Source organism: Dama dama, chromosome 9, assembly GCF_033118175.1.
Source record: "Dama dama isolate Ldn47 chromosome 9, ASM3311817v1, whole genome shotgun sequence".
NCBI lineage: Eukaryota > Metazoa > Chordata > Mammalia > Artiodactyla > Cervidae > Dama > Dama dama.
Genome location: NC_083689.1, coordinates 82,007,248 through 82,033,415, shown reverse-complemented (window position 1 = coordinate 82,033,415; position 26,168 = coordinate 82,007,248). Strand labels below are relative to the sequence as shown.

General features: G+C 39.3%; 1 protein-coding gene across 9 annotated transcripts in view; it reads right to left on the bottom strand.

Annotated features, from left to right (window-relative positions):
- ZFYVE16 (zinc finger FYVE-type containing 16) overlaps window positions 1-17,075 on the bottom strand; it is a 57,641-nt gene extending 40,566 nt beyond the window's left edge. For 3 of the 9 annotated variants that reach the window (XM_061151908.1, XM_061151916.1, XM_061151915.1), the window contains exons 1-3: window positions 16,621-16,811; window positions 3,111-3,219; window positions 218-2,472 (exon numbers count right to left, since the gene is read on the bottom strand). In XM_061151908.1, coding sequence (XP_061007891.1) covers window positions 218-2,472; window positions 3,111-3,180 — 2,325 coding nt within the window. In that variant the 5' untranslated portion in view covers window positions 3,181-3,219; window positions 16,621-16,811. Of the gene's footprint in view, window positions 1-217; window positions 2,473-3,110; window positions 3,220-13,652; window positions 13,777-16,584; window positions 16,819-16,865 lie in introns of those variants that run through there. The other 6 variants (XM_061151911.1, XM_061151913.1, XM_061151914.1 and 3 more) reach the window with 6 other exon arrangements.
- Window positions 17,076-26,168: the final 9,093 nt, after the last annotated feature.

Below are 26,168 nucleotides of genomic sequence, written 5' to 3'. Positions count from 1 at the left end.
CATTTCCTGGTATGTAATACCCATGACTGTGTGACATTTATTCAAACTTCAAGCAATCTATAAAAATGGCAGTGCTTTATATATTTCCACATAAATGAAAAACAATGATTTTAAATTAACTGAATCTTTTAATCGTCTATTAATCAGTTTTTCTGTCATATAAAATTTCATTTAAAATGCCTCAAAAGAATAAAAGACAAACATTTTTATAGCTTACTTTTCCGCATGCTCGGCAATGATGTCTCCGTTTTGTAAAAGTAAATTTGACTTGGCAGTTCATACAATTTGGAGCTTCTGAATCAGGAACCCAAGTAGGTTGTTTCTGGCCCAAAACAAGGCCATCTTTGCAAGTGTTTGCAGGAAGAGATTCTTCATTTGCAGTTACAAAACCACACCCACCTTCAAAATTACTTTCTATATCAATGTAATTAGAATTGAAGCTAACCCGAGGGTCAGTCACAGAATCTGTAGTATAGGTGGTTGGAACAGTGGTATTTGTTATCCTGGGTTTACTTTCAGGCATATTTGGAATATCCAGTTTATTTGATTCCTTTGAACTCCTTGTTCTTGATGGAACACTAAACAATTGCTTAGGTCTGGCCCCTCCAACATGAACAGACTGACTGTTACTATCAGAGACTGATAATTCATTTGTAATCTCAGACTTACTGCTAGATAACCCTTGTTCAACTGGAACTGTACTTTTTTCACCTAAAGAAAGGCTACCATTTTCAGCTGCATTTTGTTTATCAACTGTTTCACAAATCATATTAATACCAGGACTTTCCCCAGTAGCTCCTGCTTCAGCATCGAAATATATATTATCAATACTTCCATCATCTAGGCCTTTCATATCTATCTGATTCATTAGAGACTTTGCATCATTTATATTTTCTTCAAATGATTTTATGTTACTTGTCTGAAGATACTGTTCAGTGAGAAAGGCATCAAGTTCAGCATCACTAATTGGTGCACCACTTTTCATGCCTTCATCAATGTTAAAGTAATCTAAGTCTTGTCCATCAATATCACTGCTTGAAAAAGTGAGACCTTCACAATGATCAGGAGATTCTGGGGCAGTAGCACCAGAAAGCTCTATTTGAGATTCTGCGGGTGTAGAAGAACTGCTGTTATCAGGGTAATCCACAGATTCAACTCTAATTACCATCTGGTTAGAATCTACCTTTGTATCTCCCATCTTTTCAGTTAATGGCTGATGAAGTATGTTTTTACATTTATCCTGTTTCAAAAGATCAGTCTCCTTCAAAGATTCCCCACCTGGAGTAACTTTCTTCTGTATTTCTTCATGTACAGTCACTGCATCCTGTACATTATCTTTATTTTCATTCTGGGGTAAAAAATCACCATGACCTTTACTGTCAATTAAAGATCCACACAAAGACGCAGGTACTGGAAGACAGGACAGTGAGGAGTATGTATTTTCACTTGAAACATGTAAAGCTGAAGCAGAATCTTGGATTACATCTCTATTATCATTAAGATCTAAATTTCTGGAGTCTTCTTTTACAGATTCTTTTATAAATATAGCAGTCCTATCTTCCTCAATGGAAAAGTCGGGTAACTTGGAGTTTTCATCTCTTACATTTGAATCATTTAAGCATAAGCCTCCATTTTTTGGAAGACTGCTGCCTCCTTCTTTTAAACATTCTGTGGCAGCTTTACCTGGCACCTCTTCCTTCTCTTCTACCAAACAGCCAACAGCTTTTACTAACTCACATAGCTGGTTCTTGTGTTGTGGGTAGTCTTTGGCATCAAACACTTTGGAACTTTGTTGAGTCAAAGCAGATGGCATGTTAAAATCAACAACTGGTTCTGACTGATTAGAGATCTTTTTATCCTCTACATTTTCTTTCTCATTGTAATTACATGAATCTGAAAGTGCTGTATCCATTTTTACACCAAATTCTGTAGTTCCACTGATTCCTCTGCTTTGTAATTCAGAGCTGACATCATTCTGTTCCTCTCTGACTGTATTATTACCATGGTCTGTTGAAGACACACAGAAAGTTTCTGATACTGAAGATAAACCCAGTCCAATCAAGGAATCTCCACCAGACTTCGAATCATCTGGCAATAGTTTTTTAATATCTTCTTCACTATTAGTTACATGAACTAAATTACCCATGTCACTTATCAGATCACAGACAGGTTTACTACATCGTCCCATATATAGGGGCTGGATTTCATCTGAAGTGCCACCATCCACAGAAGAAAGGAGATCAAGCCCTGTTACATTTTTTTCATTCTGTATAGAAGTTAGTCCCTCAAGTATTTCTTCAGTCAGGGCAATCTGATTTGTCTCATAACCTGTTTCTGATGAGACACAACAATTAATGCACTGTTGATCCTTTGGTAGCAATGAAGTTACTTGTGAGGCAGTCAACTCCGAAGAGACTGAATAGTGCTTAGAATCATACGCCTTTTGTGCATCTTGGAGATAATCTTGTTCATCTAATTAAAACAGGAATATAATGTTAGTCAGGAGACCCAAATCAAAATTATTACAAAGATGTTATGGTTTCTACAACTTCTAAGCTTGTTTTTTTAGACCAGAGATAGATTACTCTCTTACTGATAATAATTTCAGAATTATTTTTATTTAGATTTAAACTATTTGGGGTTTTTACCTTTAAATGTAGATGTCATAATATGATAGAAACTCTACTTAAAATAACTGTTGCACTATAAAAACCAGACTGAGGAGAAGCTGCAAAACGATCTAACTTCTCTGTGCTGCCCGCCAGGTTCCTTGTCTTCATCCTGAGACAGGGAAGACATGATCTTTCATAGTAACGAAATACCAATTTCATGAAGAACTCTCAAGTTGCTTTTAGCTGGTTCATATGCTGGTTTTAAAGGTCTTTCTTTTACCTAAATTTATATCTGGAAAGAAACGTCTAGTTTTCTTACTTCTGTGTCTGGCTATTGGTTCTATTCAGTATAAGATTACACTAATTCATTATAATGAGATATGTGAATGTTTTACAGAAGATAACCATGTGACCAAAATTGAAACCTTATTTTGCTAAGGGTACTAATTACCAACATTTTAAAATTACATCAATGGTACAAATGAAAAATCAACAAACCTGGATTCTGTTCAAAATCATCGAGAAGTCTGTCCAAGTCACTGACTGCTGCTTTAAAATAACTGTCCATTCTACTTGTAGACTTATTCAGAATTTAATTCTTGTGTGGCTAAAAAATACAAAGTATGATAGTTCCTTTAATTCATTATATTCCTTTAATTCCACGTATTGCATGCCAAGAAACATAGTTAGGGAATAGACACAAATAAAATTTAAGAGTATTGTTTTGAAGAATCTGTGATATATTTGGGGAAATTCCTCTATACATACAAAAATGACATGAAAACAAACTCTTTAACAATATAACATGTATACATAAACTACTGTAAAATTTAAAACACTCATCTAAATAACTCATGGGTCAAAGAATTCATAGCTTAAAACTAAAAATAGTTGTAAGTACCATGTATCAAATAATATAAAATATACTACATATAAATAATACTGCATGTAAAAAGTTGTGAGAATCAGTAAAAGTGGCACTTCAACAGATACGTAGAGACTTAGATGCTTAAACTAGGAAAGAAAGAATGAAAACAAATAAGATAAGAGCAGAAATTAAAGAAACAGAAAATAAGCATACGAGAGAGGTACAAGAAAGCTAAAATTAACTTTATGAATAAAGTAGATGAACCTTTGATTTGTGGCAGGAACTCCACCAAATAAGCCTGAGAGACCTTGAAGGAATCTATCAATGACTAATGGGAAAATATAAAAGAACACAGGGGCTAAGCTGAAGGTGATCCCACTGGCTTAAATGGGACAAGTGAACATCAAATAAATGAGGCCTGACCACAAATCAAGTGGATTAAACACACACACACACCAAGAGATCATAATGATACTAAAAACAGAAACAAAAACCACCACTCACTAGAGGGTTGCTAGGGCAGTAACCCATTACTCTGAAAATTGATATATTAAGAGAAAAGAACTAAGAATTTATTTTGCTCTTTATTTACAAAATGTACTTTAGGATAACAAAATAGTTGCTAAGGAAGAGTTCTTTAGATAAGAATTCCAGTTGATAAATGCAGAAGGATGTTAACATTTTAAAAATCATCTCTTCACAGTCCCTAATGCAATAAATTGACTAGGCAATGGCTATCAATGGATGTCAAAACTGTTGGATGAAAGGCTGGTGGGAAACTTTATAACGTGGGATCAGGCCAATACATATGAATCCGGTGATCAATTTCACCATCAATAAATGTGAAAGAACCAAACATTATGTGCTTCATGTGGAAAACACAGAATCACATACAAAATATTCCTGACTTAAAAGATAAAAACAGCAACTGACTCCAAATCTAATCAAGCTTTTAGCACTAACTGCATGTTGACAGAAAATTCAAGCATAGAGCGACAAATTAAAGGATGTCATAAGAAAGCAATTAAGACTAAGTGCAGACGGGGAAACACTTCCAGCAATGTTCCTCAAACAGTTGATAGTGAATGACTTTTTAAGCTTTTGGTCTGTTACAAGCTGTTACTTTTGTAAAACACAATACAAATTTTGCAATAATATACAAACAAAAAGATATACATTATTAAACACATGTGAATGGTGGCCTGGAGTAAGGAAAAGGAGAGGGAAATGAAAGATACAAGACAATAAACAAATGAGAGTGCTTTACTAGAGTCACTGATGATAGTTACCACAAACTGGGGACACAAGGCTCAAAAAAATGATGCTTTAAAGACATAATTAAAAAGGTTAGACAGAGTTTAATACAGAATCAAAGAACTGACCTATCTGAAGAAATAACCTCAAATGCAGCCCAGAGAAACAGGGAAGAAGAAAATATGAAAAGAAGAAACATGGATGACAGAATGAGAGTGGCGCCCTACCAGGAGGATGGAGAGCACGGAACAAGCATGCTTGTAAAGATACGGCTAGGAGTTCCAGCACTGATCAAAGGCACAACAGATACAGGCCACCCACTACCAAGCAACATAAACACAGCTGACCCTTGAACCACATGGGTCTGAACTGCACAGTTCACTTACATGCAGGTTTTTTTCAATAGTAAATACTGCAATACTGCACAATCAGGGTTGGTGGAATCATGGATATGGAAGAACCATGGATACGGAGGACTGACTATAGGTTATGGAAGAATTTTTGACAGCAGAGAAGGTCAGCATCCCTAACGCTCACATGGTTCAACAGGCTACAAAGAGGAATCCATAGTTACTCTATAGTGAAACTTTTGAATCCTGAAGACAGAAGAGACAGAAGGAAAGGGTCATCTTCAAAGGAACAATTAATTATCCTAGCACAAGGTAAACTTCAGAACAATTCTCAATAACAATGGTATGTCATCCTAATTCATTTAAGTGTATTACTTCTATTTCTATTTTTAAATTGTGGTTATACCATACATACACAAAAGTACATGAAAACACACAGACACCAAAAGAAATAAAAGGAACTTGGAGGAAGAGATAATATAGGAAGAAGAAAACATCAAGGAAACTTACATTCTCAGAAAAAAAGCAACACAACTATGAAACAGCAAGAGGAAGCCATACATTAGGAATATATGGAGAAAAAAGCAATCATGGAAATTGATAGCAGAAATCTAAAAATTCAAGTGAGGCTTACAGGATGAAGTAAAAGCAGTGCTTAGAGGGGTTTTTAATAGTATTAAGTGCATATATTAAAAAAGGAGAATGATCTAAAAATCCATACTTTAAGTTTCCATCTTGGGAAATCAGAAAAAAAGCAATTTAAGGCCAAAGTAGGCAGCAGAAAAGATAAATAAAATACATTAGAGCAGAAACCAATAAGTTAAAAACAGGGAAACAACAAAGAAATGAAGAAAATAACTGAAACCAAAAACTCTATACAAAGGTAAAGTTGATAAACTAGGCTAATTTTAAAAAGAGAGAAATACAAATTACCAATATCAGAAATGAGAGAGGGGTCATAACTACTGATATCATGGACACTTAGAGAAAAATAGAGGAATATTATGAACTCTATATCCCCAAACATGATCATTTCAATGAAATGGACCAATTTCTTGAAAAACACAAACTACCAAAATTCCCACAGGAGAAACAAAACCTAAAGTCCTACATATATCAATGAAACTGAATAAATAATTAATAACCCTCCACAAAATAAGTCACCAACTCTAGACAGCTTCACTTGTGAATTTTATCAAACATTTAATGAAGAAATGATCCCAATTCTCCAAAGTCTCCTCCAGAAAAATGAAGCAGAGGGAACACTTCCTAAATCATTCTATAAGATCAGCATGACTCTAACACCAAACCATAAAGACATTACAGGAAAGGAAAACTGCAGACCAATGTAGCTTATGAACATAGACGTAAAAATCTACAACAAGATCTACCAAACTGAATCCAACAGTGCATAAACAGAATTATACACAACCACCAAATGGGATTTATCCAGGTATACAAGGTGGGTTCAACATCTGAAGATTAATCAATGTAATGTACCACATCAACAGACTAAAGAAGAGTTATCAAATAACTCTGAGGCAAAAGAAAAATCATTTGACAAAACCCAATACTCATGATAAAAACTCTCAGCAAATTATGATTAGAGGGGAACTTCTTCAGTTTGGTAAAGAATATCTACAAAATACCTATAGCTCCTTCCATGGACACATCAAAATTACTATTTATTTTTTAAATATTTATTTATTTATTGTGGCTGTGCCAGGTCTCAGCTGTGGCATGTGGTTATCTTCGATCTGTTGTGGCATGCAGGATCTTTTAGTTGTCACAGGCAAACTTAGGTGCAGCATGTGGGATCTAGTCCCCCGACCAAGGATCAAACCCAGGCTCCCTGCTTTGGAAATGCACAGTCTTAGCCACTGGACCACCAAGAAAGTCCTAAGATTACTATTTAAAGAGCAACCACTGATGAGAACTTGCAGAAAAGATCTTCTATAACTTAACATAAAGAAGAAACCACAACAAGACGTGCAGGAAAGGTGGAGACATGGTACAGTTAAGACGCACAGCCCTGGGCAGGTGACCCATAAACAGTATGAACGATCGCAGAGGTTCTGCCCAAGGAATGAGAAGGCTGAGCCCCGCAGCAAGTTTCCCAGCCTGGAGGTCCTGCAACAGGAGGACAAGGCCCCTCAAACATGAGGCTTTAGGCTTACACTCAGGAAAGCCAGAGGGCCGGGAGAAAGAGAGACTTAAGAGTTCACACAAAATCACACATGCTCTGAGATCCAGGGCAGAAGCAGTAATTTGAGAGGAGGTTGTGTCAGACTCACTTGCTGATTTCAGAGAGCCTCTTGGAGAGGCAGGAGGCAACTGGGACTTACCCTGGGGACACAGAGGCTGGCATCGGTGATTTTGAAGAGCTCATTCTACCATTTGGATACTTGTGATGATAAGCATCATTCTGGCTTATTAGCCACAAGATCTGGACCCAACCAACAGCAGGCCAGCATCAGCTCCAGGACACCCCAGATCTCAAAGCCACCCATGTCAGGAAACAGCCCCACCTACCGGCAGGCCAACACCAGCCTCAGGACCCAGCATCGCCCACTAATGGGCCAGTATTAGTCCTGGGCCAATCAGCTCATGACCCAGCCCTGTTCACCAGCAGTCCAGCATCAGGATTGGGACACCCCAGGCCATACAGCCAGCCATGCTAGGACCTGCCCCTGCCACCAGCAGCGGGCAGCCTTCCCACTTAGGGCCTGGCAACCAAACCAGAGGTCAGCCACACCTACCAGGATGCCCACAGCAGTCGTCCCACCACAAAGGAAGGGCCCATGCCGTCCACCTAGAGTGCACTCCCTACAGCACAGAGGTCTGCGGACGAGAGGGGAGAGTGCCATGGACACCACAGGGCACCTTCTACATAAGGCCACTAGTCCAAGAGCAGGAAGTGCAACCCACCTACCAAACACACAGAGTCAGAGACAGAATGAGGCAACAGGAGAGTACGTCCCAAATGAAGGAAGAAAAGAAAACCCCAGAGGAAGAACTAAGTGGAGATAAGCAACCCACTTGATAAAGAGTTCATGGTAATGATCATGAAAATGCTCAAGCACTTGGTAGAAGAACAGATGAACACAGTGAGAAATTAGTTTTTAGCAAACAATTAGAAAATATAAAGAACCAAACAGAGTTGGAGAATACAGTAACTGAAAGAAAAAAATACACTGGAACGAATCAGCAGTAGGATAATACAGAAGAACAGATCAGTGAACTGGAAGACAGAGTAGTAGAAATCACTCAAGCTGAACAGGAAAAAAAAAAAAAGAATTAAGGAAAAAAAAGACAAGAGACCTCTGAGACGACATTAAATGTACTAACCTTACATTATAAGAGTTTCAGGAGAGGAGGAGAGAAAGGAGCAGACACATACTGCACATACTGCAAAACACATAACTGATAAAGGACTTGTATCTAAAATCCTCAAAAAACTCTTAAAATTCAATAATTATTGGGTTGGCCAAAAAGTTCATTCAGATTTTCCATAAGATGTTATGGGAAAACCTGAATAAACTTTTTAGCCTACCTAATAGATAACAAACAATCCAATTTAAAAATGGGCAAGAGTTCTGAACAGATATGTCTCCAAATAAGAAAGGAAATCAATCCTGAATATTCATGGGAAGGAATGATGCTGAAGCTCCAATACTTTGGCCACCTGATGCAAAGAGTCAACTCACTGGAAAAGACCCTGATACTGGGAAGATTGAGGACAAGAGGAAAAGGAGGCAACAGAGGATAACACAGGGTGGATGGCATCACTAACTCAATGGACATGAGTATGAGCACGCTCCAGGAGATGGTGAAGGACAGGGAGGCCTGGCGTGCTGCAGTCCGTGGGGTCACCAAGAGTCAGACACGACTGAACAACAACATACAGCACAGGGAACTCTGCTCAATTCTCTGTAATAACCTAAATGGGAAAAGATTTTAAAAAAGAATGGGTACATGCATGTGTATAACTGAGTCACTCTGCTGTACACTGAAACAAACACAATTACTGTTCATCAGCTGTACTCCAATACGAAATAAAAGTTCAAAGGCTTCCCTGGAGGCTCAGTGCTGAAGAATCCACGCGCCATGCAGGAGACACACGTCTGACCCCTGGTCTGGGAAGATCCAGATGCCACGGAGCAACTAAGTTTGTGCCACAACCGCTGAGAGTACGTGCCAGAGCCCAGGAACCACAACTGCTGAAGCCCTCGCGCCCGAGGGCCCATACTTTGAGAGAGCAGCAGCCACTGCAACGAGAAGCCCATGCACCACAAAAAAGAGCCCCTGCTCCCTGTAACTAGAGAAAAGGCTGCACAGCAATGAAGACCCAGCACAGCCAAAAACGAAATAAATAAAATTGCTTTTTAATTTAAAAAAGATGAAAAAGTTGCAAACACGCATACGATAAAACACTGAAATCATTTATCTTTAGAGAACTACAGATTAAAATAATAAGATACCTTTTCGCATCTACTACAATGGCTGAAATTAAAAAAAAACCCTGACAATACCAAATGCCCCAAGGAGACCAAGCAGCAAGAACTTTCATTTAGGAATGCAACGGGTACGGTCACCTTGGAAGACACCTTGGTGGTCTCTTATAAAACTAAACATTGTCTTACCATATGATCCAGCAACGGTAATACTAGGTATTTACCCAATTGATTTAAAGATTTATGTCCACACAGGCACTTAGGTGTGAAAGTTTATAGCAATGTTATTCATAACTGCCAAAATGTGGAAGCATCCAAGATGTCCTTCAATAGGTGAGAGGATAAATAAACCTTGGTACATCCACGCAATGGAATTTATTTATCCACTGAATATTATTCAGTGATATGAAGAAATATACTATCAAGCCACAAAAAGATGGATAAATTTTAAATGGGTATTGCTAAATAAAAGAAGTCAGTCTAAAAAAAATCTATGTACTACTATAGGTTTCTAATTTTATGATATCCTGAAAAGGGTAAAACTAGATAGACAGTAAATACATCAGTGATAACCAGTGCTCTGGACTAGGGGAGGACTGAACAGGTAAAGCAAAGTGAATTTTTTAGAGTGGTGAAATTATTCTGTATAATACTATAATAGTGAATACAAAACATTGTTTGTTAATACCCATACAACTTTATAATACAAAGAACAATCTCAATGTATGCAAATTTAAAAAATATTTAGAAGGCTGGAGAACTCAGATGGAACACAGAATTTGAAAAAAAAATGTCTAAATGCATTATGAATACATAAAACAACCATGCTGAAGAGGATAGAAAAATAAAAGTTCTACCTTGGGAAATGAGTGGAGTCTAAAAGCAACACAAGCATTATATTCTAGTTCAGGGATTCCCAACCTCCAGGATCTAATGCCTCTGGGGTAGAGCTGATATAAAATAATAGAAATAAAGTACAGAATAAATATAGTGCACTTGAATCATCCTGAAAGCACCCTACCCACCCCGGTCCATGGAAAACTTATCTTCCACAAAACTGATCCCTGGGCCAACCACCCAGCAGAACCGCTGCTCTAGTTGATAAAACTGTTTCTCATGGGGGTACAGGTTAATTCTGAAACCATCATACACATGTTAGAAATGAAATTAAATAAATGGATGGCTGATGGTGGGAGCAAGGTCTCCCACTTTTAGAGGGAAAGGTTATAGTTAAATTAAGGGGAAGAAGCTAGGATATGATCCATATGGTAACAAATTTGAGCTGGAGACATCAGAATAAATTCATGTTTATCTTAATATGGACACAGGGGGTTATACATCTGTAATAATTTTTTACTTGAAATATTTGTAGATATTATCATAAACCCATTTACCTCTTGCTCCATCAGCTAAAAGGGCCTAAAATCAAGACAGTTCTAGGTTCCTTGCAGAAATGGCTGACTCTAAGACTGGGACAGGAAATATACAAGAAGGGCATGGAGTATCTTATAACGCCAGAAAGTAAGGAAACGCATGTGCACATACACTGCACACACACAATGAAGGAGGTATGTCAAAATCTACCTCCCATTCGGTCTTTTTCAGGAACTACTAGAAAATGTACTTTGCCAACATGAAGGTAACAGACACCAAGGAAGAAAGACCTGACATCCTAGAAACAAGCTATCCACCACAGGGGAGAGACAAAAGAAATTCACAGATGACCATAAACAGACACTTCAGGAAGACAGCTGTGCAACAGGTCTAGAGAGCTACCCATCAAGATGGAAGCAGGGTGACAGGAAAGATGCTGCAAAGTAAACAGATTATCTGATACATGAGAATCTACCAAAAGATTTACGTCTTGTCTGAAAGGTTGTTAACATATTAAATAAAAGATGAAAAAAAGATATATTAAGAAACCAAGATAATTTTAACTATAGGAAAAACACAAAATTATCTAAGAATGTATCATTGTAATATACTACCTAGTTCAGCTGTACAAAATATTTACATGGTTAAACAACGTGTGCTGGGACCCTTTGGATTGTAGCCCACTAGGCTCCTCTGTCCATGGGATTTTTCAGGCAAGAATACTGGAGTGGGTTGCCATGCCCTCCTCCAGGGGACCTTCCAACCCAGGGATGGAACCTGCGTCTCCTCATCTCCTGCATTGCCAGGCAGATTCTTTACCACTGAGCCACCTGGGAAGCCCCTAAAAATTAACATATAACATGCAAACATAAAGGAGAGAAGTGCGGTATTTAAACGTGGAGGTTGGTATAACAAAACTAAACTCCCACCTTCTGTAACAGAAGTTGGTAAATAATATCTAAAACTTATTTGTTTACTTTGTGGTAAGATGGGAGTAGGAGAGAGAGAGAGAGCTGTATAAGAAAGCATCTTATTTAAAAACCTAGAGGTGAAAAAAAGAGTTGAATAATTGCTGACTGTGGGGCAACATTTCTCGATAAAGGTTCTATGAGAGAATTAATCCTTAATGCCCTGAGGCATCCACTCTATGTAATGAATTAACATCTCTCCTATGCATCTAAAGTGTTACTGCAGTTGACCCTTTAACAGTGGGCTATGGGAGCTGACTCTGCATGAAGTTGTATATAACTTACAGTTGGCCCTCCATATCCACAGCTCCTCAGTATCTGAAATTCCTCTGTATCCATGGATTCAACCAAGCAGGATCATGTAGTACTGTAGTATTTATTTACTACTGGAAAAAATGAAGGTCCACGAATAAGTGGACCTGCAGTTCAAACTTCAGTTGTTCAAGGGTCAATTATAGTTATAAATCACCCTTGGGGGAACTGAGAAAGCAGTTGGTCAAATTATTTCTGTGTTTTGTGATTCCGATGAGGAACACTTAGAAAAGCTGCTTCTGCTTTTGCTTCTGCAGAGGGGGATTTATGGGAGAGGATGAGGGCAGAGGGCTGTTTTTCATTATAAGTCTTGTAGTATTATTTGACTTTTTAAATTATGTACAGGTATCCTTTTGATAAATATTACCTTAAAAATAAACATAGCAAAAAGTAATAAAGGAATTCTGAATACAAAATGTATTAAAAAAAAATAAAGTGCAGAACTGAAGGAAACAATTCTCATTAGAAAAAGCCAGATAATTTTTCTTAAAGAATATAGAATTTAGTAAGTAATACTTAATAAAGTATTTCTACTTACAAAGTATTTCTATCTAAATAGCACTGTATTACTAAGCACTATGTTAAGGCACTCAAAAGATAAAAAAAAAGTAGGATAATTAATCATAATCTAATAATTTATAAAAGGTATAATGGGGTGTGTGCTTAGTCACTCAGTCATGTCCAACTCTTTGCGACGCCATGGACTGTAGCCCACCAGGCTCCTCTGTCCACAGAATTCTCCAGGCAAGAATACTAGAGTGGGTTGTCATTCCTTTCTCCAGGGGATCTTCCCGACCCAGGGATCAAACCCTGGTCTCCTGCACTGCAGGCAGATTCTTTACCATCTGAGCCACCAAGGAAGTATGATACTGAAATCTTTTGACATGAAATCTTATTAAACTGCACATACTTTCCATTTCAGTCAAGACTGATTTATTGTGCCAGTAATCTACCTTGTACAGAAGACACAAAAGAAATACAAGACATAATCCCTATTCTAAGGAATTTTATTTACATGTGCATAATAACTTGCTTTAAGTAGTACCTTTACTCACTTGGTTATTTACATACACATAATTTTACAAACAAATATTTACACTATTTAGTTTTACAAAAATGATTTTTAAAAATCTCTTCATGAGTGAAACCAAATTGGCAACAACGTGGAAGATTTGCCAGAAAACAAAAAACCAACAGTAAGGATGCTCCTAAAATCGTTCAAGTGAGAGATGATGAGAGCCTGAACTGAGACAGATTAGACAGAAAGGAAACAGATATAAAAGTGGCTAGAGAATGGTGACTTTTGGAGAGTGAAAACAAGGGAGAAAGCTAGGATCAGCTAGGTTGCCATCACAAGTGAGTAGGTGGCCAGCAGTACCACTGACCACAGCAGGCCATACAAAGAGGAGCAGGACTGAGGGAAAACAAAGAGTTTGCGTTTGAACTGGTGTTTGAAGTACCTTGAGAATGTCCTGGGGGAGATGTCCAATAGGTAGCTGAATGTAAGGATCTGGAATGCAGGAGAGAGGTCTGAGATAAAGATTTGGAAATTGGCAGCACATAGCTGTTAACAGATGAAATCACCTAGGAAGAGAATACAGAAGAGGACAGGAGCCTGATATCAGAAAACTAAAGGTCACAACTGGTATTCCTAAAGCCACTCTGAAAGAACTTTGCCCAGAGTTCTACGTACTTCTATAGAAAAATATCCAGTATATAATGTTAAAAGACAAAAAAAAAGAAAAAAATCAAACTATAAAAACTCATGCATAATACAAACTCATTTTTACAAATAAGTTGTAAAAAAAAAAAATAGTATTAGCCAAGGGCACAATGAAAAAAAACAGAGGAGCAAACGCCAGACTATTAATAATGGTGTCTGAGATTATGTAAGCTTTTCACATCTATATTATATGTCCTTATAGTATTTTTTAACAAAAATAAACTACTATAAATAGGAAAAAAGTTAATTTTGTTCCTTTCCTTCAAAAAATGATAGCATGTATCCTTATAATATAAAAAGATAATACAAATCTTTTAGAAAAACACTTGGACACTGGACCATAAATAGGCAAAAAATATGAACAAACAATTAGTAAAATCATGAAAAAAAATTCAGTGTACAGTCTGTACTATCAAAGTAACACAAATTAGAATACATACCTTTAGCTGCCTACTAAATCAGAATACAATCTTTCTAATAATAAAAGCACACATGGTTGGTAAGGGTCTGATAAAAAGAGCCTCACAGACCCTGATGATAAGAAGTAAATCGGTATACTCAGTCAGGGGAACAATATGACGATATATACAAAAAGACTCAAGAAAGATTCCTAAGATTTGATCTAATAATTCACATTTCATAAATTCAAGAAAATAATTCAAAACAACTAAAACTATGCAAAGATATTTTGCCAGATCATTAATTAAAACAATCTAGACACCAACATTAGGACATAAAAGATTATGTAGACATCAAAAGTAATGTTTATGTCTGTCAAGACAAAGGTACATACTCTATGACCTAGCAACTCTACTTCTAAAGAAACACTAGTACTATGCTCAAAAACATACATTACATACAACTTATATACATTACAAAGAACTTTCAATGTTGCAGTGTTTGTAATAGTGAAAACTGCAAAGAATCTAACAGCTCATTGATATGAGAATGATTAAATCAGCCTTTTCAAACTGTGGCCTGAGGGCCCCTAAAAACCCCAAATCTTTCCGGGGGTGAAGACCTTCCTGTCCAAATATTTATCTGTGCAAGGATGGATTTTCTTAATATGCTTCAGCTTAAATAAGGTAGCACACCAAATGAGATTCTACCTGTCTCCTATAATACCAGATGTTAAAGTGATCTACAAAAAATGTAAAAAAAAACAAACAAAAAACCACCTAATATTTTTTTAAAAATACTTTAGCTATTTTAAACATTATTTTTAATATATAATTAATTGGTTTATTGTTAATTTTAAATGAATAAATGAAAACTTTTAATTTTCAGTTTCAATTTCTAAAGTAGCATATATACTTCATTAGAAAAACAAAAACTCTATTACTCTTCGATAATATTTAAGTGTAGAAAGGGAACCTGAGACCCACTGGATTAAATAAACTGTGATACTTTCATATTATCTAGCATATCAGGGGATGACAGTTAACAGGTAATTTAGTTTTACCTGTAATATAACTATTTCAAAAGATAGTTTGTTCATGTATCAGTAGTGTAATCAAAATCATAATTATATCTATGAAGTTTTTTTAAAACATGGGGAAATGCTCAAAATATAATTTTAAGCAAGAAAAGTGGGTAATCCAACTGTATATAAAATCTCATCATCTTAATTAAGAAAATGCCACGGGGAAGACTCAGGTAAAAAGTCAAAATTAACTATTGCTGATTACCTTTAACTGTGGAATCATAGTTGATTATTTTCCCTTTTCCTTTATTTTAATATTAAAAAAAATTTACACTAAACACGCAGTTTAATATCCGGGGGAGGAAAAAAAAGAAAGAAATTAGATGAAAAACTAGTTCTACTAGATCAAACCACTGAACTGCTAATTCAAAAGACAAGCTCGAAACAATAAATTAAGGAACCTAATTCGATCAACAAGCTGCCTATTTTGTCAAAGAAAAAAATAGTTATCCAATGTGGGGGCTAGAGGGTGCAAGAACACCCTCAGTCTGGAATATAATAATAGGCAATCACAGCAGTACAAATGAAGTTAACAGTTTAAAAGTTAGATCACCTTTTATAATTTTTCAAAGGTACAAAAGAAAACGTAGACGGAAGGAACACCGCTGCGTCCTTCGGGTCTAAAACAATCAGAAAAAAAAAAAAAAAATGCCTGGGTGCCGGAACAGGCTTAGCTAGAGCTCGGGCGGCGATGACAGATCGGTCTGCGGGGGCCGAGTCCTTTCGGCGCAGAGGCTGCCACTCTCTCCCGAGGAACGGCAGCCCCTCGGGCAGGCGCTGCACCCCAGCCCCGGCCGGACAGGCGGCCCGGGGTCACGGGGGGCGCTTCTCCCTCCACCCGCCGCGGCCCCAGGGGGGTCGCTCCCCCGGGCAGCGCCGAGCACTCCGGGCGGCCCAGGTGGGTGGGACCCGGCAAACAGTCGCCGTGATTGCCATCCTAGCCTGGTTCGGCCCTCCAGGCTTTACCGAGGGGGCCGCTCAGGTTGAGGGTGCTGATTTCCCAGCCAGTTTCGTGGGGGGGAGGTCGGAAAAGGAATGGCTCCGGGGGGCCCAAGGCTCTGCCCCTGGAGGCGCAGGAGAGCCAGACCCAGCGCCTAGCTCAGCGCGACCAGCGGCCACCCCGCCCCCTCCGGGAGGGCAACAGGGGTGAGAAGAAGCCAAGACGTCTGTAACAGGGAACTCTTACCTCCCCACACCCCTGCGGAGCTCTCTGACGACCTACCGAGACGCCGCGCGGAGGACTGAAGGGCGACCCCGGCCTGGAGTCCAGAGAGTGCTAGACGTCGGCTCAAGGTTTGTTTCCAACCCCTTCCCTCCGCGACCGGGGAAAAAGCAGACAGCGCAGGCGCAGAAGAGGCTTTCCTCTGACTCGCACGCCCCCTCCTTCGGCGTCCGCGGCCTCTACTATCGCAAGGCGCCTGCGCGCAGCGATGCAGGGGTCTAAGCCCCGGGCCCTGGGCTTCTTACCGGAAATGCCTGAGGAGGCTCCGAGGTCTCGCGAATGCCGGGAAAATCGGCCGTAGGTTGGGAGTCGGTTTCTCACTAGAGGCCTTCGAGGCGGGATCCGGTGGCGGCCGGTGTCATTGTCCGGCTTCTTTCGTCCTTCGCTGACCTAGACGCAGCGCCCCCCGCCTCCCACCCCCGGCCTCCTGCGTCCTCCGGCCTGGACTGGACACACCCGCCTGCTGGGCAGCCAACCCGGCCTGCTCCCCCCGCCCCCGGCGCTGCTGCTATCCCGGAAAACCTCAGTTTTTTTTTTTTTGGCTTCAGACTAGTTTTGTAACCACCCCACCACCCTTCCTCCTGGCAGCAACAGAAATGCTCCTAACCGACTGCCAAGCCTTAAGCCCTCAAGCTGACTGGCCATTCCCAAGGGCTCTGTCTTTGCCTCTCACTTGCTTTTAGTTCTGCTTTTCTGACAGTGGCCACGAGAACAGCTGCCTCTTCTGTCTGCAAACAAAAGCTAACTCATCTGGAGAAGTAAACGTCAATCATGTGATGTATATTTGGGCTTCTTTGAGCTTTACTATTTTCACCACCAATTTCCTATAAATTTAAATGAGGGATGAAAAGACATCAATGTGGGTGCAGAGTGTTACAGACTAGGGAAAATAATCCATCGGTGGCCAAAAAGTTTTAAATTTCACAATCCATACTGGTCTTTCAGAAATTTCAAGAGCTTTAGCATCTCAAGAGTATTTCAGTCTGATGTAAATTTGTGGTGAAAGATTTGAGAGTCAGGATCCAAATCTACAACTTGGACGTATGGTTTGTGATCTTTCAAAGATACTTCATCTTGATTTTCCTAAACTCTGAAATGAAATTGTGTAGGTTTGGCTCAACAGGGAAACGTATTGATTTCTTAAAATAATTTAGTGAGCATCTGCTATGTGACAGACACTGCTCTAAGTGCTTTGCTTAGATTATTCATTTAATCCTAAGAATAATTCTACCAAGTGCAGTGTGCATTTTCTCTACTGTATGTATGCTGTTGCTCCCAGATAAATAAAAAGAAGTCACTAACCCTTATAGAAACAGTCTTACAGCAGTGATGCATGTATACAAGTGCCTATTTGAGATGGAAGTATTTATATTGCACAATGTGAGGACAAAGACTAGAAATAGAAAACACTTAAGACCTTAAACAGATAAATGGGAAAAGTGTCGACATGAACAGTCAATTCACAAAATAAGAAATGTGTACTGCATGTTTTACTAATGTTCAAACTCATTAATAATGAGAAGACAAAAGAGACATGTCCTGTGGATCTAATTAGTTTGTTTACTTTGTGAGTAAACTCCATTGGTGAGTGTAGACTGAAATGAGCACTCATGCCCTGTTGGGGATATAAATGAGGACAAAGATTTTGTAAAGTTACTTGTCAACTCATTTCAAGAAATGTTCACATGACCTAATAAGTAGCTTTTCTTTTGGAAATTATAAGGATATATTTCAGAATACAAAGATTTAGATGAGTAACAGGAAAATATATTAAAAACTCAAATACCTTTCACATACAGATTGTACTTTGTATCACATTTATTTGTTTATGGGTGTTTCCTCTATAAAGTGCATTTTGCTAGGAGTTGTAAGTACTATAAAGATGGATAATTTATGATTTTTTTCCTGAAAAAGTTCACAATCCATTGTGTTATTCTTTCATTTATTAACGTAAACAGCTGAAAGATTGCTGCAGTATAGTAAAATTACAAGAGCTGTGTGTAGATGCTTGGCCAACATTTCTTTGTTGGTTGAAATAAATCTACACATCAAATGCAATGCCCAAAAAAATATTAAGGAAAAAGAGTTCTTGGAAAAAGTTGAGTAATAATTACTGAAATATATTGATGTATTATCTTTCACCTAAAGAGTCTAGTTTATAACTAAATGGACTCTGGAAAAGCCATCATCCTAGTTCTAACATATTTGGTTAATTTATTCCTTAGACTAGCCATTACTTGGATCATCAGCAGTTTTTATTATTTTGAAAGGCAACTAGAATCTTGATTATTTTAAGTGGCTTAAATTTCATTGTAATATGAACTTCCAAAGCTGTTCCCTTTTCATAAGTAAACTGGGTAGAGAAAATACCAGAAACATATAAAAATAACTATTATAATTATTCATTTGTTTTATGGCTGGTCTGAGACTAAAAAACAATTTTTAAACTAGGGATTCATTGCTCCAAAATACAGAATGTGACCTGCAACAGTTAGTTACTGATTAGCATTTAAGTGCTATATAGCCATGCTAAAATACCAGTGTTACAAGGAAAAGAGCTGAAACATCTTTAAAAAAAATTGTCAGCTAGTTAGGGCCAGTTAAATCAGCTATTCAGAACAATGGCACCGATGAAGAAATAGTTATCATTTTGGTGAGCATGCCAGCTAGTTTTTAAAAATATATAGAAAAAATTTGGAAGGAATTCTACTAAAATAGTAACTCTATTTTTGGAAGGTGAAATTATGGGTGATTTCTCCCTCTTCTTTTGAGTATTCCATTATTTTCCAAGTTTTTTTTTTTAATAATGAGAACATATTACTTTAATAATCCAAGAGGAAAAATGGAATAGTTCCTTTTAAAAAGAATTGCTGAATTCATAACTGAGTCAACCAATTACTTAATATTCATTATGCAATCTCTGCATGTAATATATTTCATGACTATGAATCATCAGAAAGAAATATACCCAAAATGATTAATGAGCACTTGTATCTGGATACATTCTTAGAGGTGATACATGGTACCGTCATGCCCAGAGCTCAAGTCTGATACTGCTTCAACATCATGACACAGGGTTTCTTGTTGAGGGGGTCAGAATTCTTTGCCAAGTATTTCTAGTTCTTATCTCTTCTGGACATGTGATGGCAGAGTACCTTCTGGTTCCCATGTGGTTGAATAGGGCCGAGTGACTGATTCAGGCTGATGAACTGTGTGAAGTGACATGTGTCTTCCTAGACTGGATATTTTGCTCACCAATGTGTGCTCAAACAGGTGATGGCAAGACTGAATATAAACATTTTAGGAATCAGTGAACTGAAATGGACTGGAATGGGTGCATTTAACTCAGATGACCATTATATCTAAAACTGTGGGTGAGGAAATGGAGAAGGAAATGGCAACTCACTTCAGTATTCTTGCCTAGAGAATCCTGTGGACAGAGGAGCCTGGTGGGCTGCTGTCCATAGGGTTGCACAGAGTCGGACACCACTGAAGCAGCACATGCGTTGGAGAAGGAAATGGCATCCCACTCCGCTGTTCTTGCCTGGAGAATCCCAGGAGGAGCCTGGTGGGGTGCCATCTATGGGGTTGCACAGTTGGACATGATGGAAGCGACTTAGCAGCAGCAGCAGTGGGCAATAATCACTTAGAAGAAATGGAGTAGCCATCATAGTCAACAAAAACGTCCAAAGTGCAGTACTTGGATGCAATCTCAAAAGTGACACAATGATTTCTGTTCGTTTCCAAGGCAAACCATTCAATATGACAGTAATCCAGGTCTATGCCCCAAACAGTAATGCTGAAGAAGTTGAAGTTGAACAGTTCTGTGAAGAACTACAAGACCTTCTAGAACTAACACCCCAAAAAGATGTCCTTTTCATTAGTGGGGGCTGGAATGCAAAAGTAGGAAGTCAAGAAATACCTGGAGTAACAGGCAAATTTGGTCTTGGAATACAAGCAGAGCACAGGCTAATAGAGTTTTGCCAAGAGAACACACTGGTCATAACACCCTCTTCCAACAACACAAGAGAAGACTCTACACATGGACATCATCAGATGGTCAATACCAAAATCAGATTGATTATATTCTTTGCAGCCAAAAATGGAGAGGCTCTTTACAGTCAGCAAAACAAGACTGGGAGCTGACTATGGCTCAGATCATGAACTCCTTATTGCCAAATTCAGACTTAAGTTGAAGAAACTAGGGAAAACCACTAGACTATTCAGTGACATAAATCAAATCCCTTACGACTATACGGTGGAAGTGACAAATAGATTCAAGGGATTAGATCTGATTGAGAGCCTGAAGAACTGTGGATGGAGGTATGTGATATCCTACAGGAGGCAGGGATCAAGTCCATTCCCAAGAAAAAGAAATGCAAAAAGGCAAAATGGTTGTCTGAGGAGGCCTTACAAATTGCTGTGAAAAGAAGAGCAGCAAAAGGCAAAGTAGAAAAGGAAAGATATTCCCATTTGAACACAGAGTTCCAAAGAATAGCAAGGAGAGATAAGAAAGCCTTCAGGATAAAGAAGCTGTGGTACATATACACTATGGAATATTACTCAGCCATTAAAAAGAATTGATTTGAATCAGTTCTAATGAGATGGATGAAACTGGAGCCCATTATACAGAGTGAAGTAAGCCAGAAAGATGAAGACCAATACAGTATACTAACGCATATATATGGAATTTTAAAAGATGATAACGATAACCCTATATACAAAACAGAAAAAGAGACACAGATGTACAGAACAGACTTGTAGACTCTGTGGGAGAAGGCGAGGGTAGGATGTTCAGAGAGAACAACATTGAAACAAGTATACTATCAAGGGTGAAACAGATCACCAGCCCAGGTTAGATGCATGAGACAAGTGCTCAGGGCTGGTGCACTGGAAGACCCTGAGGGATGGGATGGAGAGGGAGGTGTGTGTGTGTGGGGGGGGGGATCGGGATGGGGAACACATGTAAATCCATGGCTGATTCATGTCAATGTATGGCAAAAACCACTACAATATTGCAAAGTAATTAGCCTCCAACTAATAAAAATAAATGAAAAAAAAAAAAAAAAAGCCTTCCTCAGTGAGCAATGTGAAGAAATAGAGGAAGACAATAGAATGGGAAAGACTAGAGAGGTCTTCAAGAAAATTAGGGATACCAAAGGAAAATTTCATGCAAAGACGGTCACAATAAAGGACAGAAATTGTATGGACCTAACAGAAGCAGAAGAAAAATAAGAAGAGGTGGCAAAAATACACAGAAGAACTGTACAAAAAAGATCTTCACAACCCAGATAATCATGATGGTGTGATCGCTCACCTAGAGCCAGACATCCTGGAATATGAAGTCAAGTGGGCCTTAGGAAACATCACTAAGAACAAAGCCAGTGGAGGTGATGGAATTCCAGCTGAGCTATTTCAAATCCTAAAAGATGATGCTGTGAACGTGCTGCACTCAATATGCCAGCAAATTTGGAAAACTCAGCAGTGGCCACAGGACTGGAAAAGCTCAGTTTTCATTCCAGTCCCAAAGAAAGGCAATGCCAAAGAATGCTCAAACTACCACACAATTGCACTCATCTCACACACTAGCAAAGTAATGATCAAAATTTCCAAGCCAGGCTTCTCCAAGCCAGTGAACTCATGTCCATTGAGTTGGTGATGCCATCCAGCCATCTCATCCTCTGTCGTCCCCTTCTCCTCCTGCCTTCAATCTTTCCCAGCATCAGGGTCTTTTCCAGTGATTCAGTTCTTCGCATCAGGTGGCCAAAGTATTGGAGTTTCAGCTTCAGCATCAGTCCTTCCAATGAACATTCAGGACTGACTTCCTTTAGGATGGACTGGTTGGATCTCCTTGCAGTCCAAGGGACTCTCAAGAGTCTTCTCAAACACCACAGTTCAAAAACATCAATTCTTCTGTGCTCTGCTTTCTTTATAGTCCAACTCTCACATCCATACATGACTACTGGAAAAACCATAGCCTTGACTAGATGGACTTTTGTTGGCAAAGTAATGTCTCTGCTTTTTAACATGCTGTCTAGGTTGGTCATAACTTTCCTTTCAAGGAGTAAGCCTCTTTTAATTTCATGGCTGCAGTCACCATCTGCAGTGATTTTGGAGCCCAAGAAAATAAAGTCTGCCACTGTTTCCCCATCTATTTGCCATGAAGTGATGGGACCAGATGCCATGATCTTAGTTTTCTGAATGTTGAGCTTTTAGCCAACTTTTTCACTCTCCTCTTTCACTTTCATCAAGAGGCTCTTTAGTTCTTCTTCACTTTCTCCCATAAGGGTGGTGTCATCTTCATATCTGAGGTTATTGATATTTCTCCCGGCAATCTTGATTCCAGCTTGTGCTTCCTTCAGCCCAGTGTTTCTCATGATGTACTCTGCATATAAGTTAAATAAGCAGGGTGACAATATACAGCCTTGATGTACTCCTTTTCCTATTTGGAACCAGTCTGTTATTCCATGTCCAGTTCTAACTGTTGCTTCCTGACCTGCATACAGATATCTCAAGAGGCAGGTCAGGTGGTCTGGTATTCCCATCTCTTTTAGAATTTTCCACAGTTTGTTGTGATCCACACAGTCAAAGGCTTTGGCATAGTCAATAAAGCAGAAGTAGATATTTTTCTGGAACTCTCTTGCTTTTTCAATGATCCAGCGGATGTGGGCAATTTGACCTCTGGTTCCCCTGCCTTTTCTAAAACCATCTTGAACATCTGGAAGTTCACGGTTCATGTATTGTTGAAGCCTGACTTGGAGAATTTTCAGCATTACTTTACTAGCGTGTGAGATGAGTGCAAATATGCGGTAGATTGAACAATCTTTGGCATTGCCTTTCATTGGGATTGAAATGAAAACTGACCTTTTCCAGGGGCTCTGGGTGTGGGTATGGTGTAAGTCCTCTTGGAGGAGGTCGCCATTAGCCCCACTATAGAGCTGCCAGAACTTACATAGGAGTGGGAAATAGACTCTTGAAGGGCACAACAGAACCTTGGGCACCAGGACTCAGGAGAAGGGAATAGTGACCCCACAGCAGACTTGCCTCTGGGTGTCTGGGAGTCTCCGGCGAAGGCGTGGGTCAGTGGTGGCCTGCTACAGGGTTGGGGGCATGGACTGTGGCAGTACATGCCTGGGATCTTTTGAGGGAGATGAAAGTGAAAGAGGAGAGTGAAAAAGTTGGCTAAAAGCTCAACATTCAGAAAACTAAGATCATGGCTTCTGGTCCCATCACCTCATGGGAAATAGATGGGAAGACAGTGGGAACACTGTCAGACTTTATTTTCTTGGGCTCCAAAATCACTGCAGATGGTGACTGCAGCCATGAAATTAAAAGATGCTTACTCTTTGGAGGAAAGTTATGACCAACCTAGATAGCATATTAAAAAGCAGAGAAATTACTTTGCCAACAAAGGTCCGTCTGGTTAAGGCCATGGTTTTTCCAGTGGTCATGCATGGATGTGAGAGTTGGACTGTGAAGACAGCTGAGCACTGAAAAATTGATGCTTTTGAACTGTGGTGTTGGAGAAGACTCTTGAGAGTCCCATGTACTGCAAGGAGATCCAAACAGTCCATCCTGAAGGAGATAAGTCCTGAATGTTCATTGGAAGGACTGATGCTGAAGCTGAAACTCCAATACTTTGGCCATCTCACGCCAAGAGTTGACTCATTGGAAAAGACCCTGATGCTGGGAGGGATTGGGGGCAGGAGGAGAAGGGGACGACAGAGGATGAGATGGCTGGATGGTATCACCGACTCAATGGGCATGAGTTTAAGTAGACTCCCTGTGATGGACAGGGAGGCTTGGTGTGCTGGGGTTCATGGGGTCGCAAAGAGTTAGACACGACTAAGCAATTAAACTGAACTGAACTGAACCGTTATCTTCATTACCTCCACAGTAGTTTGGCCCCAGGTAAACAGCAGGGAGGGAACATACCTCCACCCATCAACAGAAAATTGGATTAAATATTTACTGAACATGGCCCAGTCCATCAGAACAAGACCCAGTATCCCTCTCAGTCAGTCTATCCCATCAGGAAGCTTTCATAAGCCTCTTATACTTCTCCATCAGAGGGCAGACAGACTGAAAACCATCATCACAGAAAACTAACCAATCTAATAACATGGACCACAGCCTTGTCTAACTCAATGAAACTATGAGCCATGCTGTGTAGAGCCACCTAAAATAGACGGGTCATGGTGGAGAGTTCTGACAAAATGTGGTCCACTGGAGAAGGGAATAGCAAACTACTTCAGTATTCCTGCTTTGAGAATCCCATGAACCGTATGAAAAGGCAAGAAGATAGGACAGTGAAAGATGAACTCCCCAGGTCGGTAGGTGCCCAATATGCTACTGGAGATCAGTGGAGAAGTAACTCCAGAAAGAATGAAGGGATGGAGCCAAAGCAAAAACAACATGTTTTTGTGATGTGACTGGTGATGGAAGCAAGGTCCAATGCTGTAAAGAGCAATATTACATAGGAACCTGGAATGTTAGGTCCATGAGTCAAGGCAAGTTGGAAGTGATCAAAGAGGAGATGGCAAGAGTGAATGTTGACATTTTAGGAATCAATGAACTAAAATGGGCTGGAATGGGTGAATTTAATTCAGATGACCATTCTATCTACTACTGTGGGCAAGAATCCCTTATAAAAAATGGAGTAGCCATCATAGTCAACAGAGTCAGAAATGTAGTACTTGGATGCAATCTCAAAAACGACACAATGATCTCTCTTCGTCTCCAAGGCAAACCATTCAGTATCACAGTAATCCAAGTCTATGCCCCAACCAGTGATGCTGAAGAAGCTGAAGTTCAACAGTTCTGTTAAGACCTACAAGACCTTCTAGAACGAACACCTAAAAAGGATATCCTTTTAATTATAGGAGACTGGAATGCAAAAGTAGGAAGTCAAGAAACATCTGGAGTAACAGGCAAATTTGACCTTGGAGTACAGAATGAAGCAGGGCAAAGGCTAATAGAGTTCTGCCAAAAGAATGCACTGGTCGTAGCAAACACCCTCCTCCAACTACACAAGAGAAGACTCTACACATGGACATCACCAGATGGTCAACACTGAAATCAGATTGATTATATTCTTTGCAGCGACAGATGGAGAAGCTCTATACAGTCAGCAAAAACAAGACCGGGAGCTGACTGTGGCTCAGATCATGAAGTCCTTATTGCTGAATTCAGACTTAAATTCAAGAAAGTAGGGAAAACCACTAGACCATTCAGATATGACCTCAATCAAATACCTAATGATTATACAGTGGAAGTGAGAAATAGATTTAAGGGACTAGATGTATTAGACAGAGTGCTTATGAACTATGGAAGGAAGTTCGTGACATTGTACAGGAGACAGGGAGCAAGATCATCTCCAAGAAAAAGAAATGAAAAAAAGCAAAATGGCTGTCTGCAGAGGCCTTACAAATAGCTGTGAAAAGAAGAGAAGCCAAAAGCAAAGGAGAAAAGGAAAGACATACCCATTTAAATGCAGAGTTCCAAAGAATAGCAAGGAGAGATAAGAAAGCCTTCCTCAGTGAGCAATG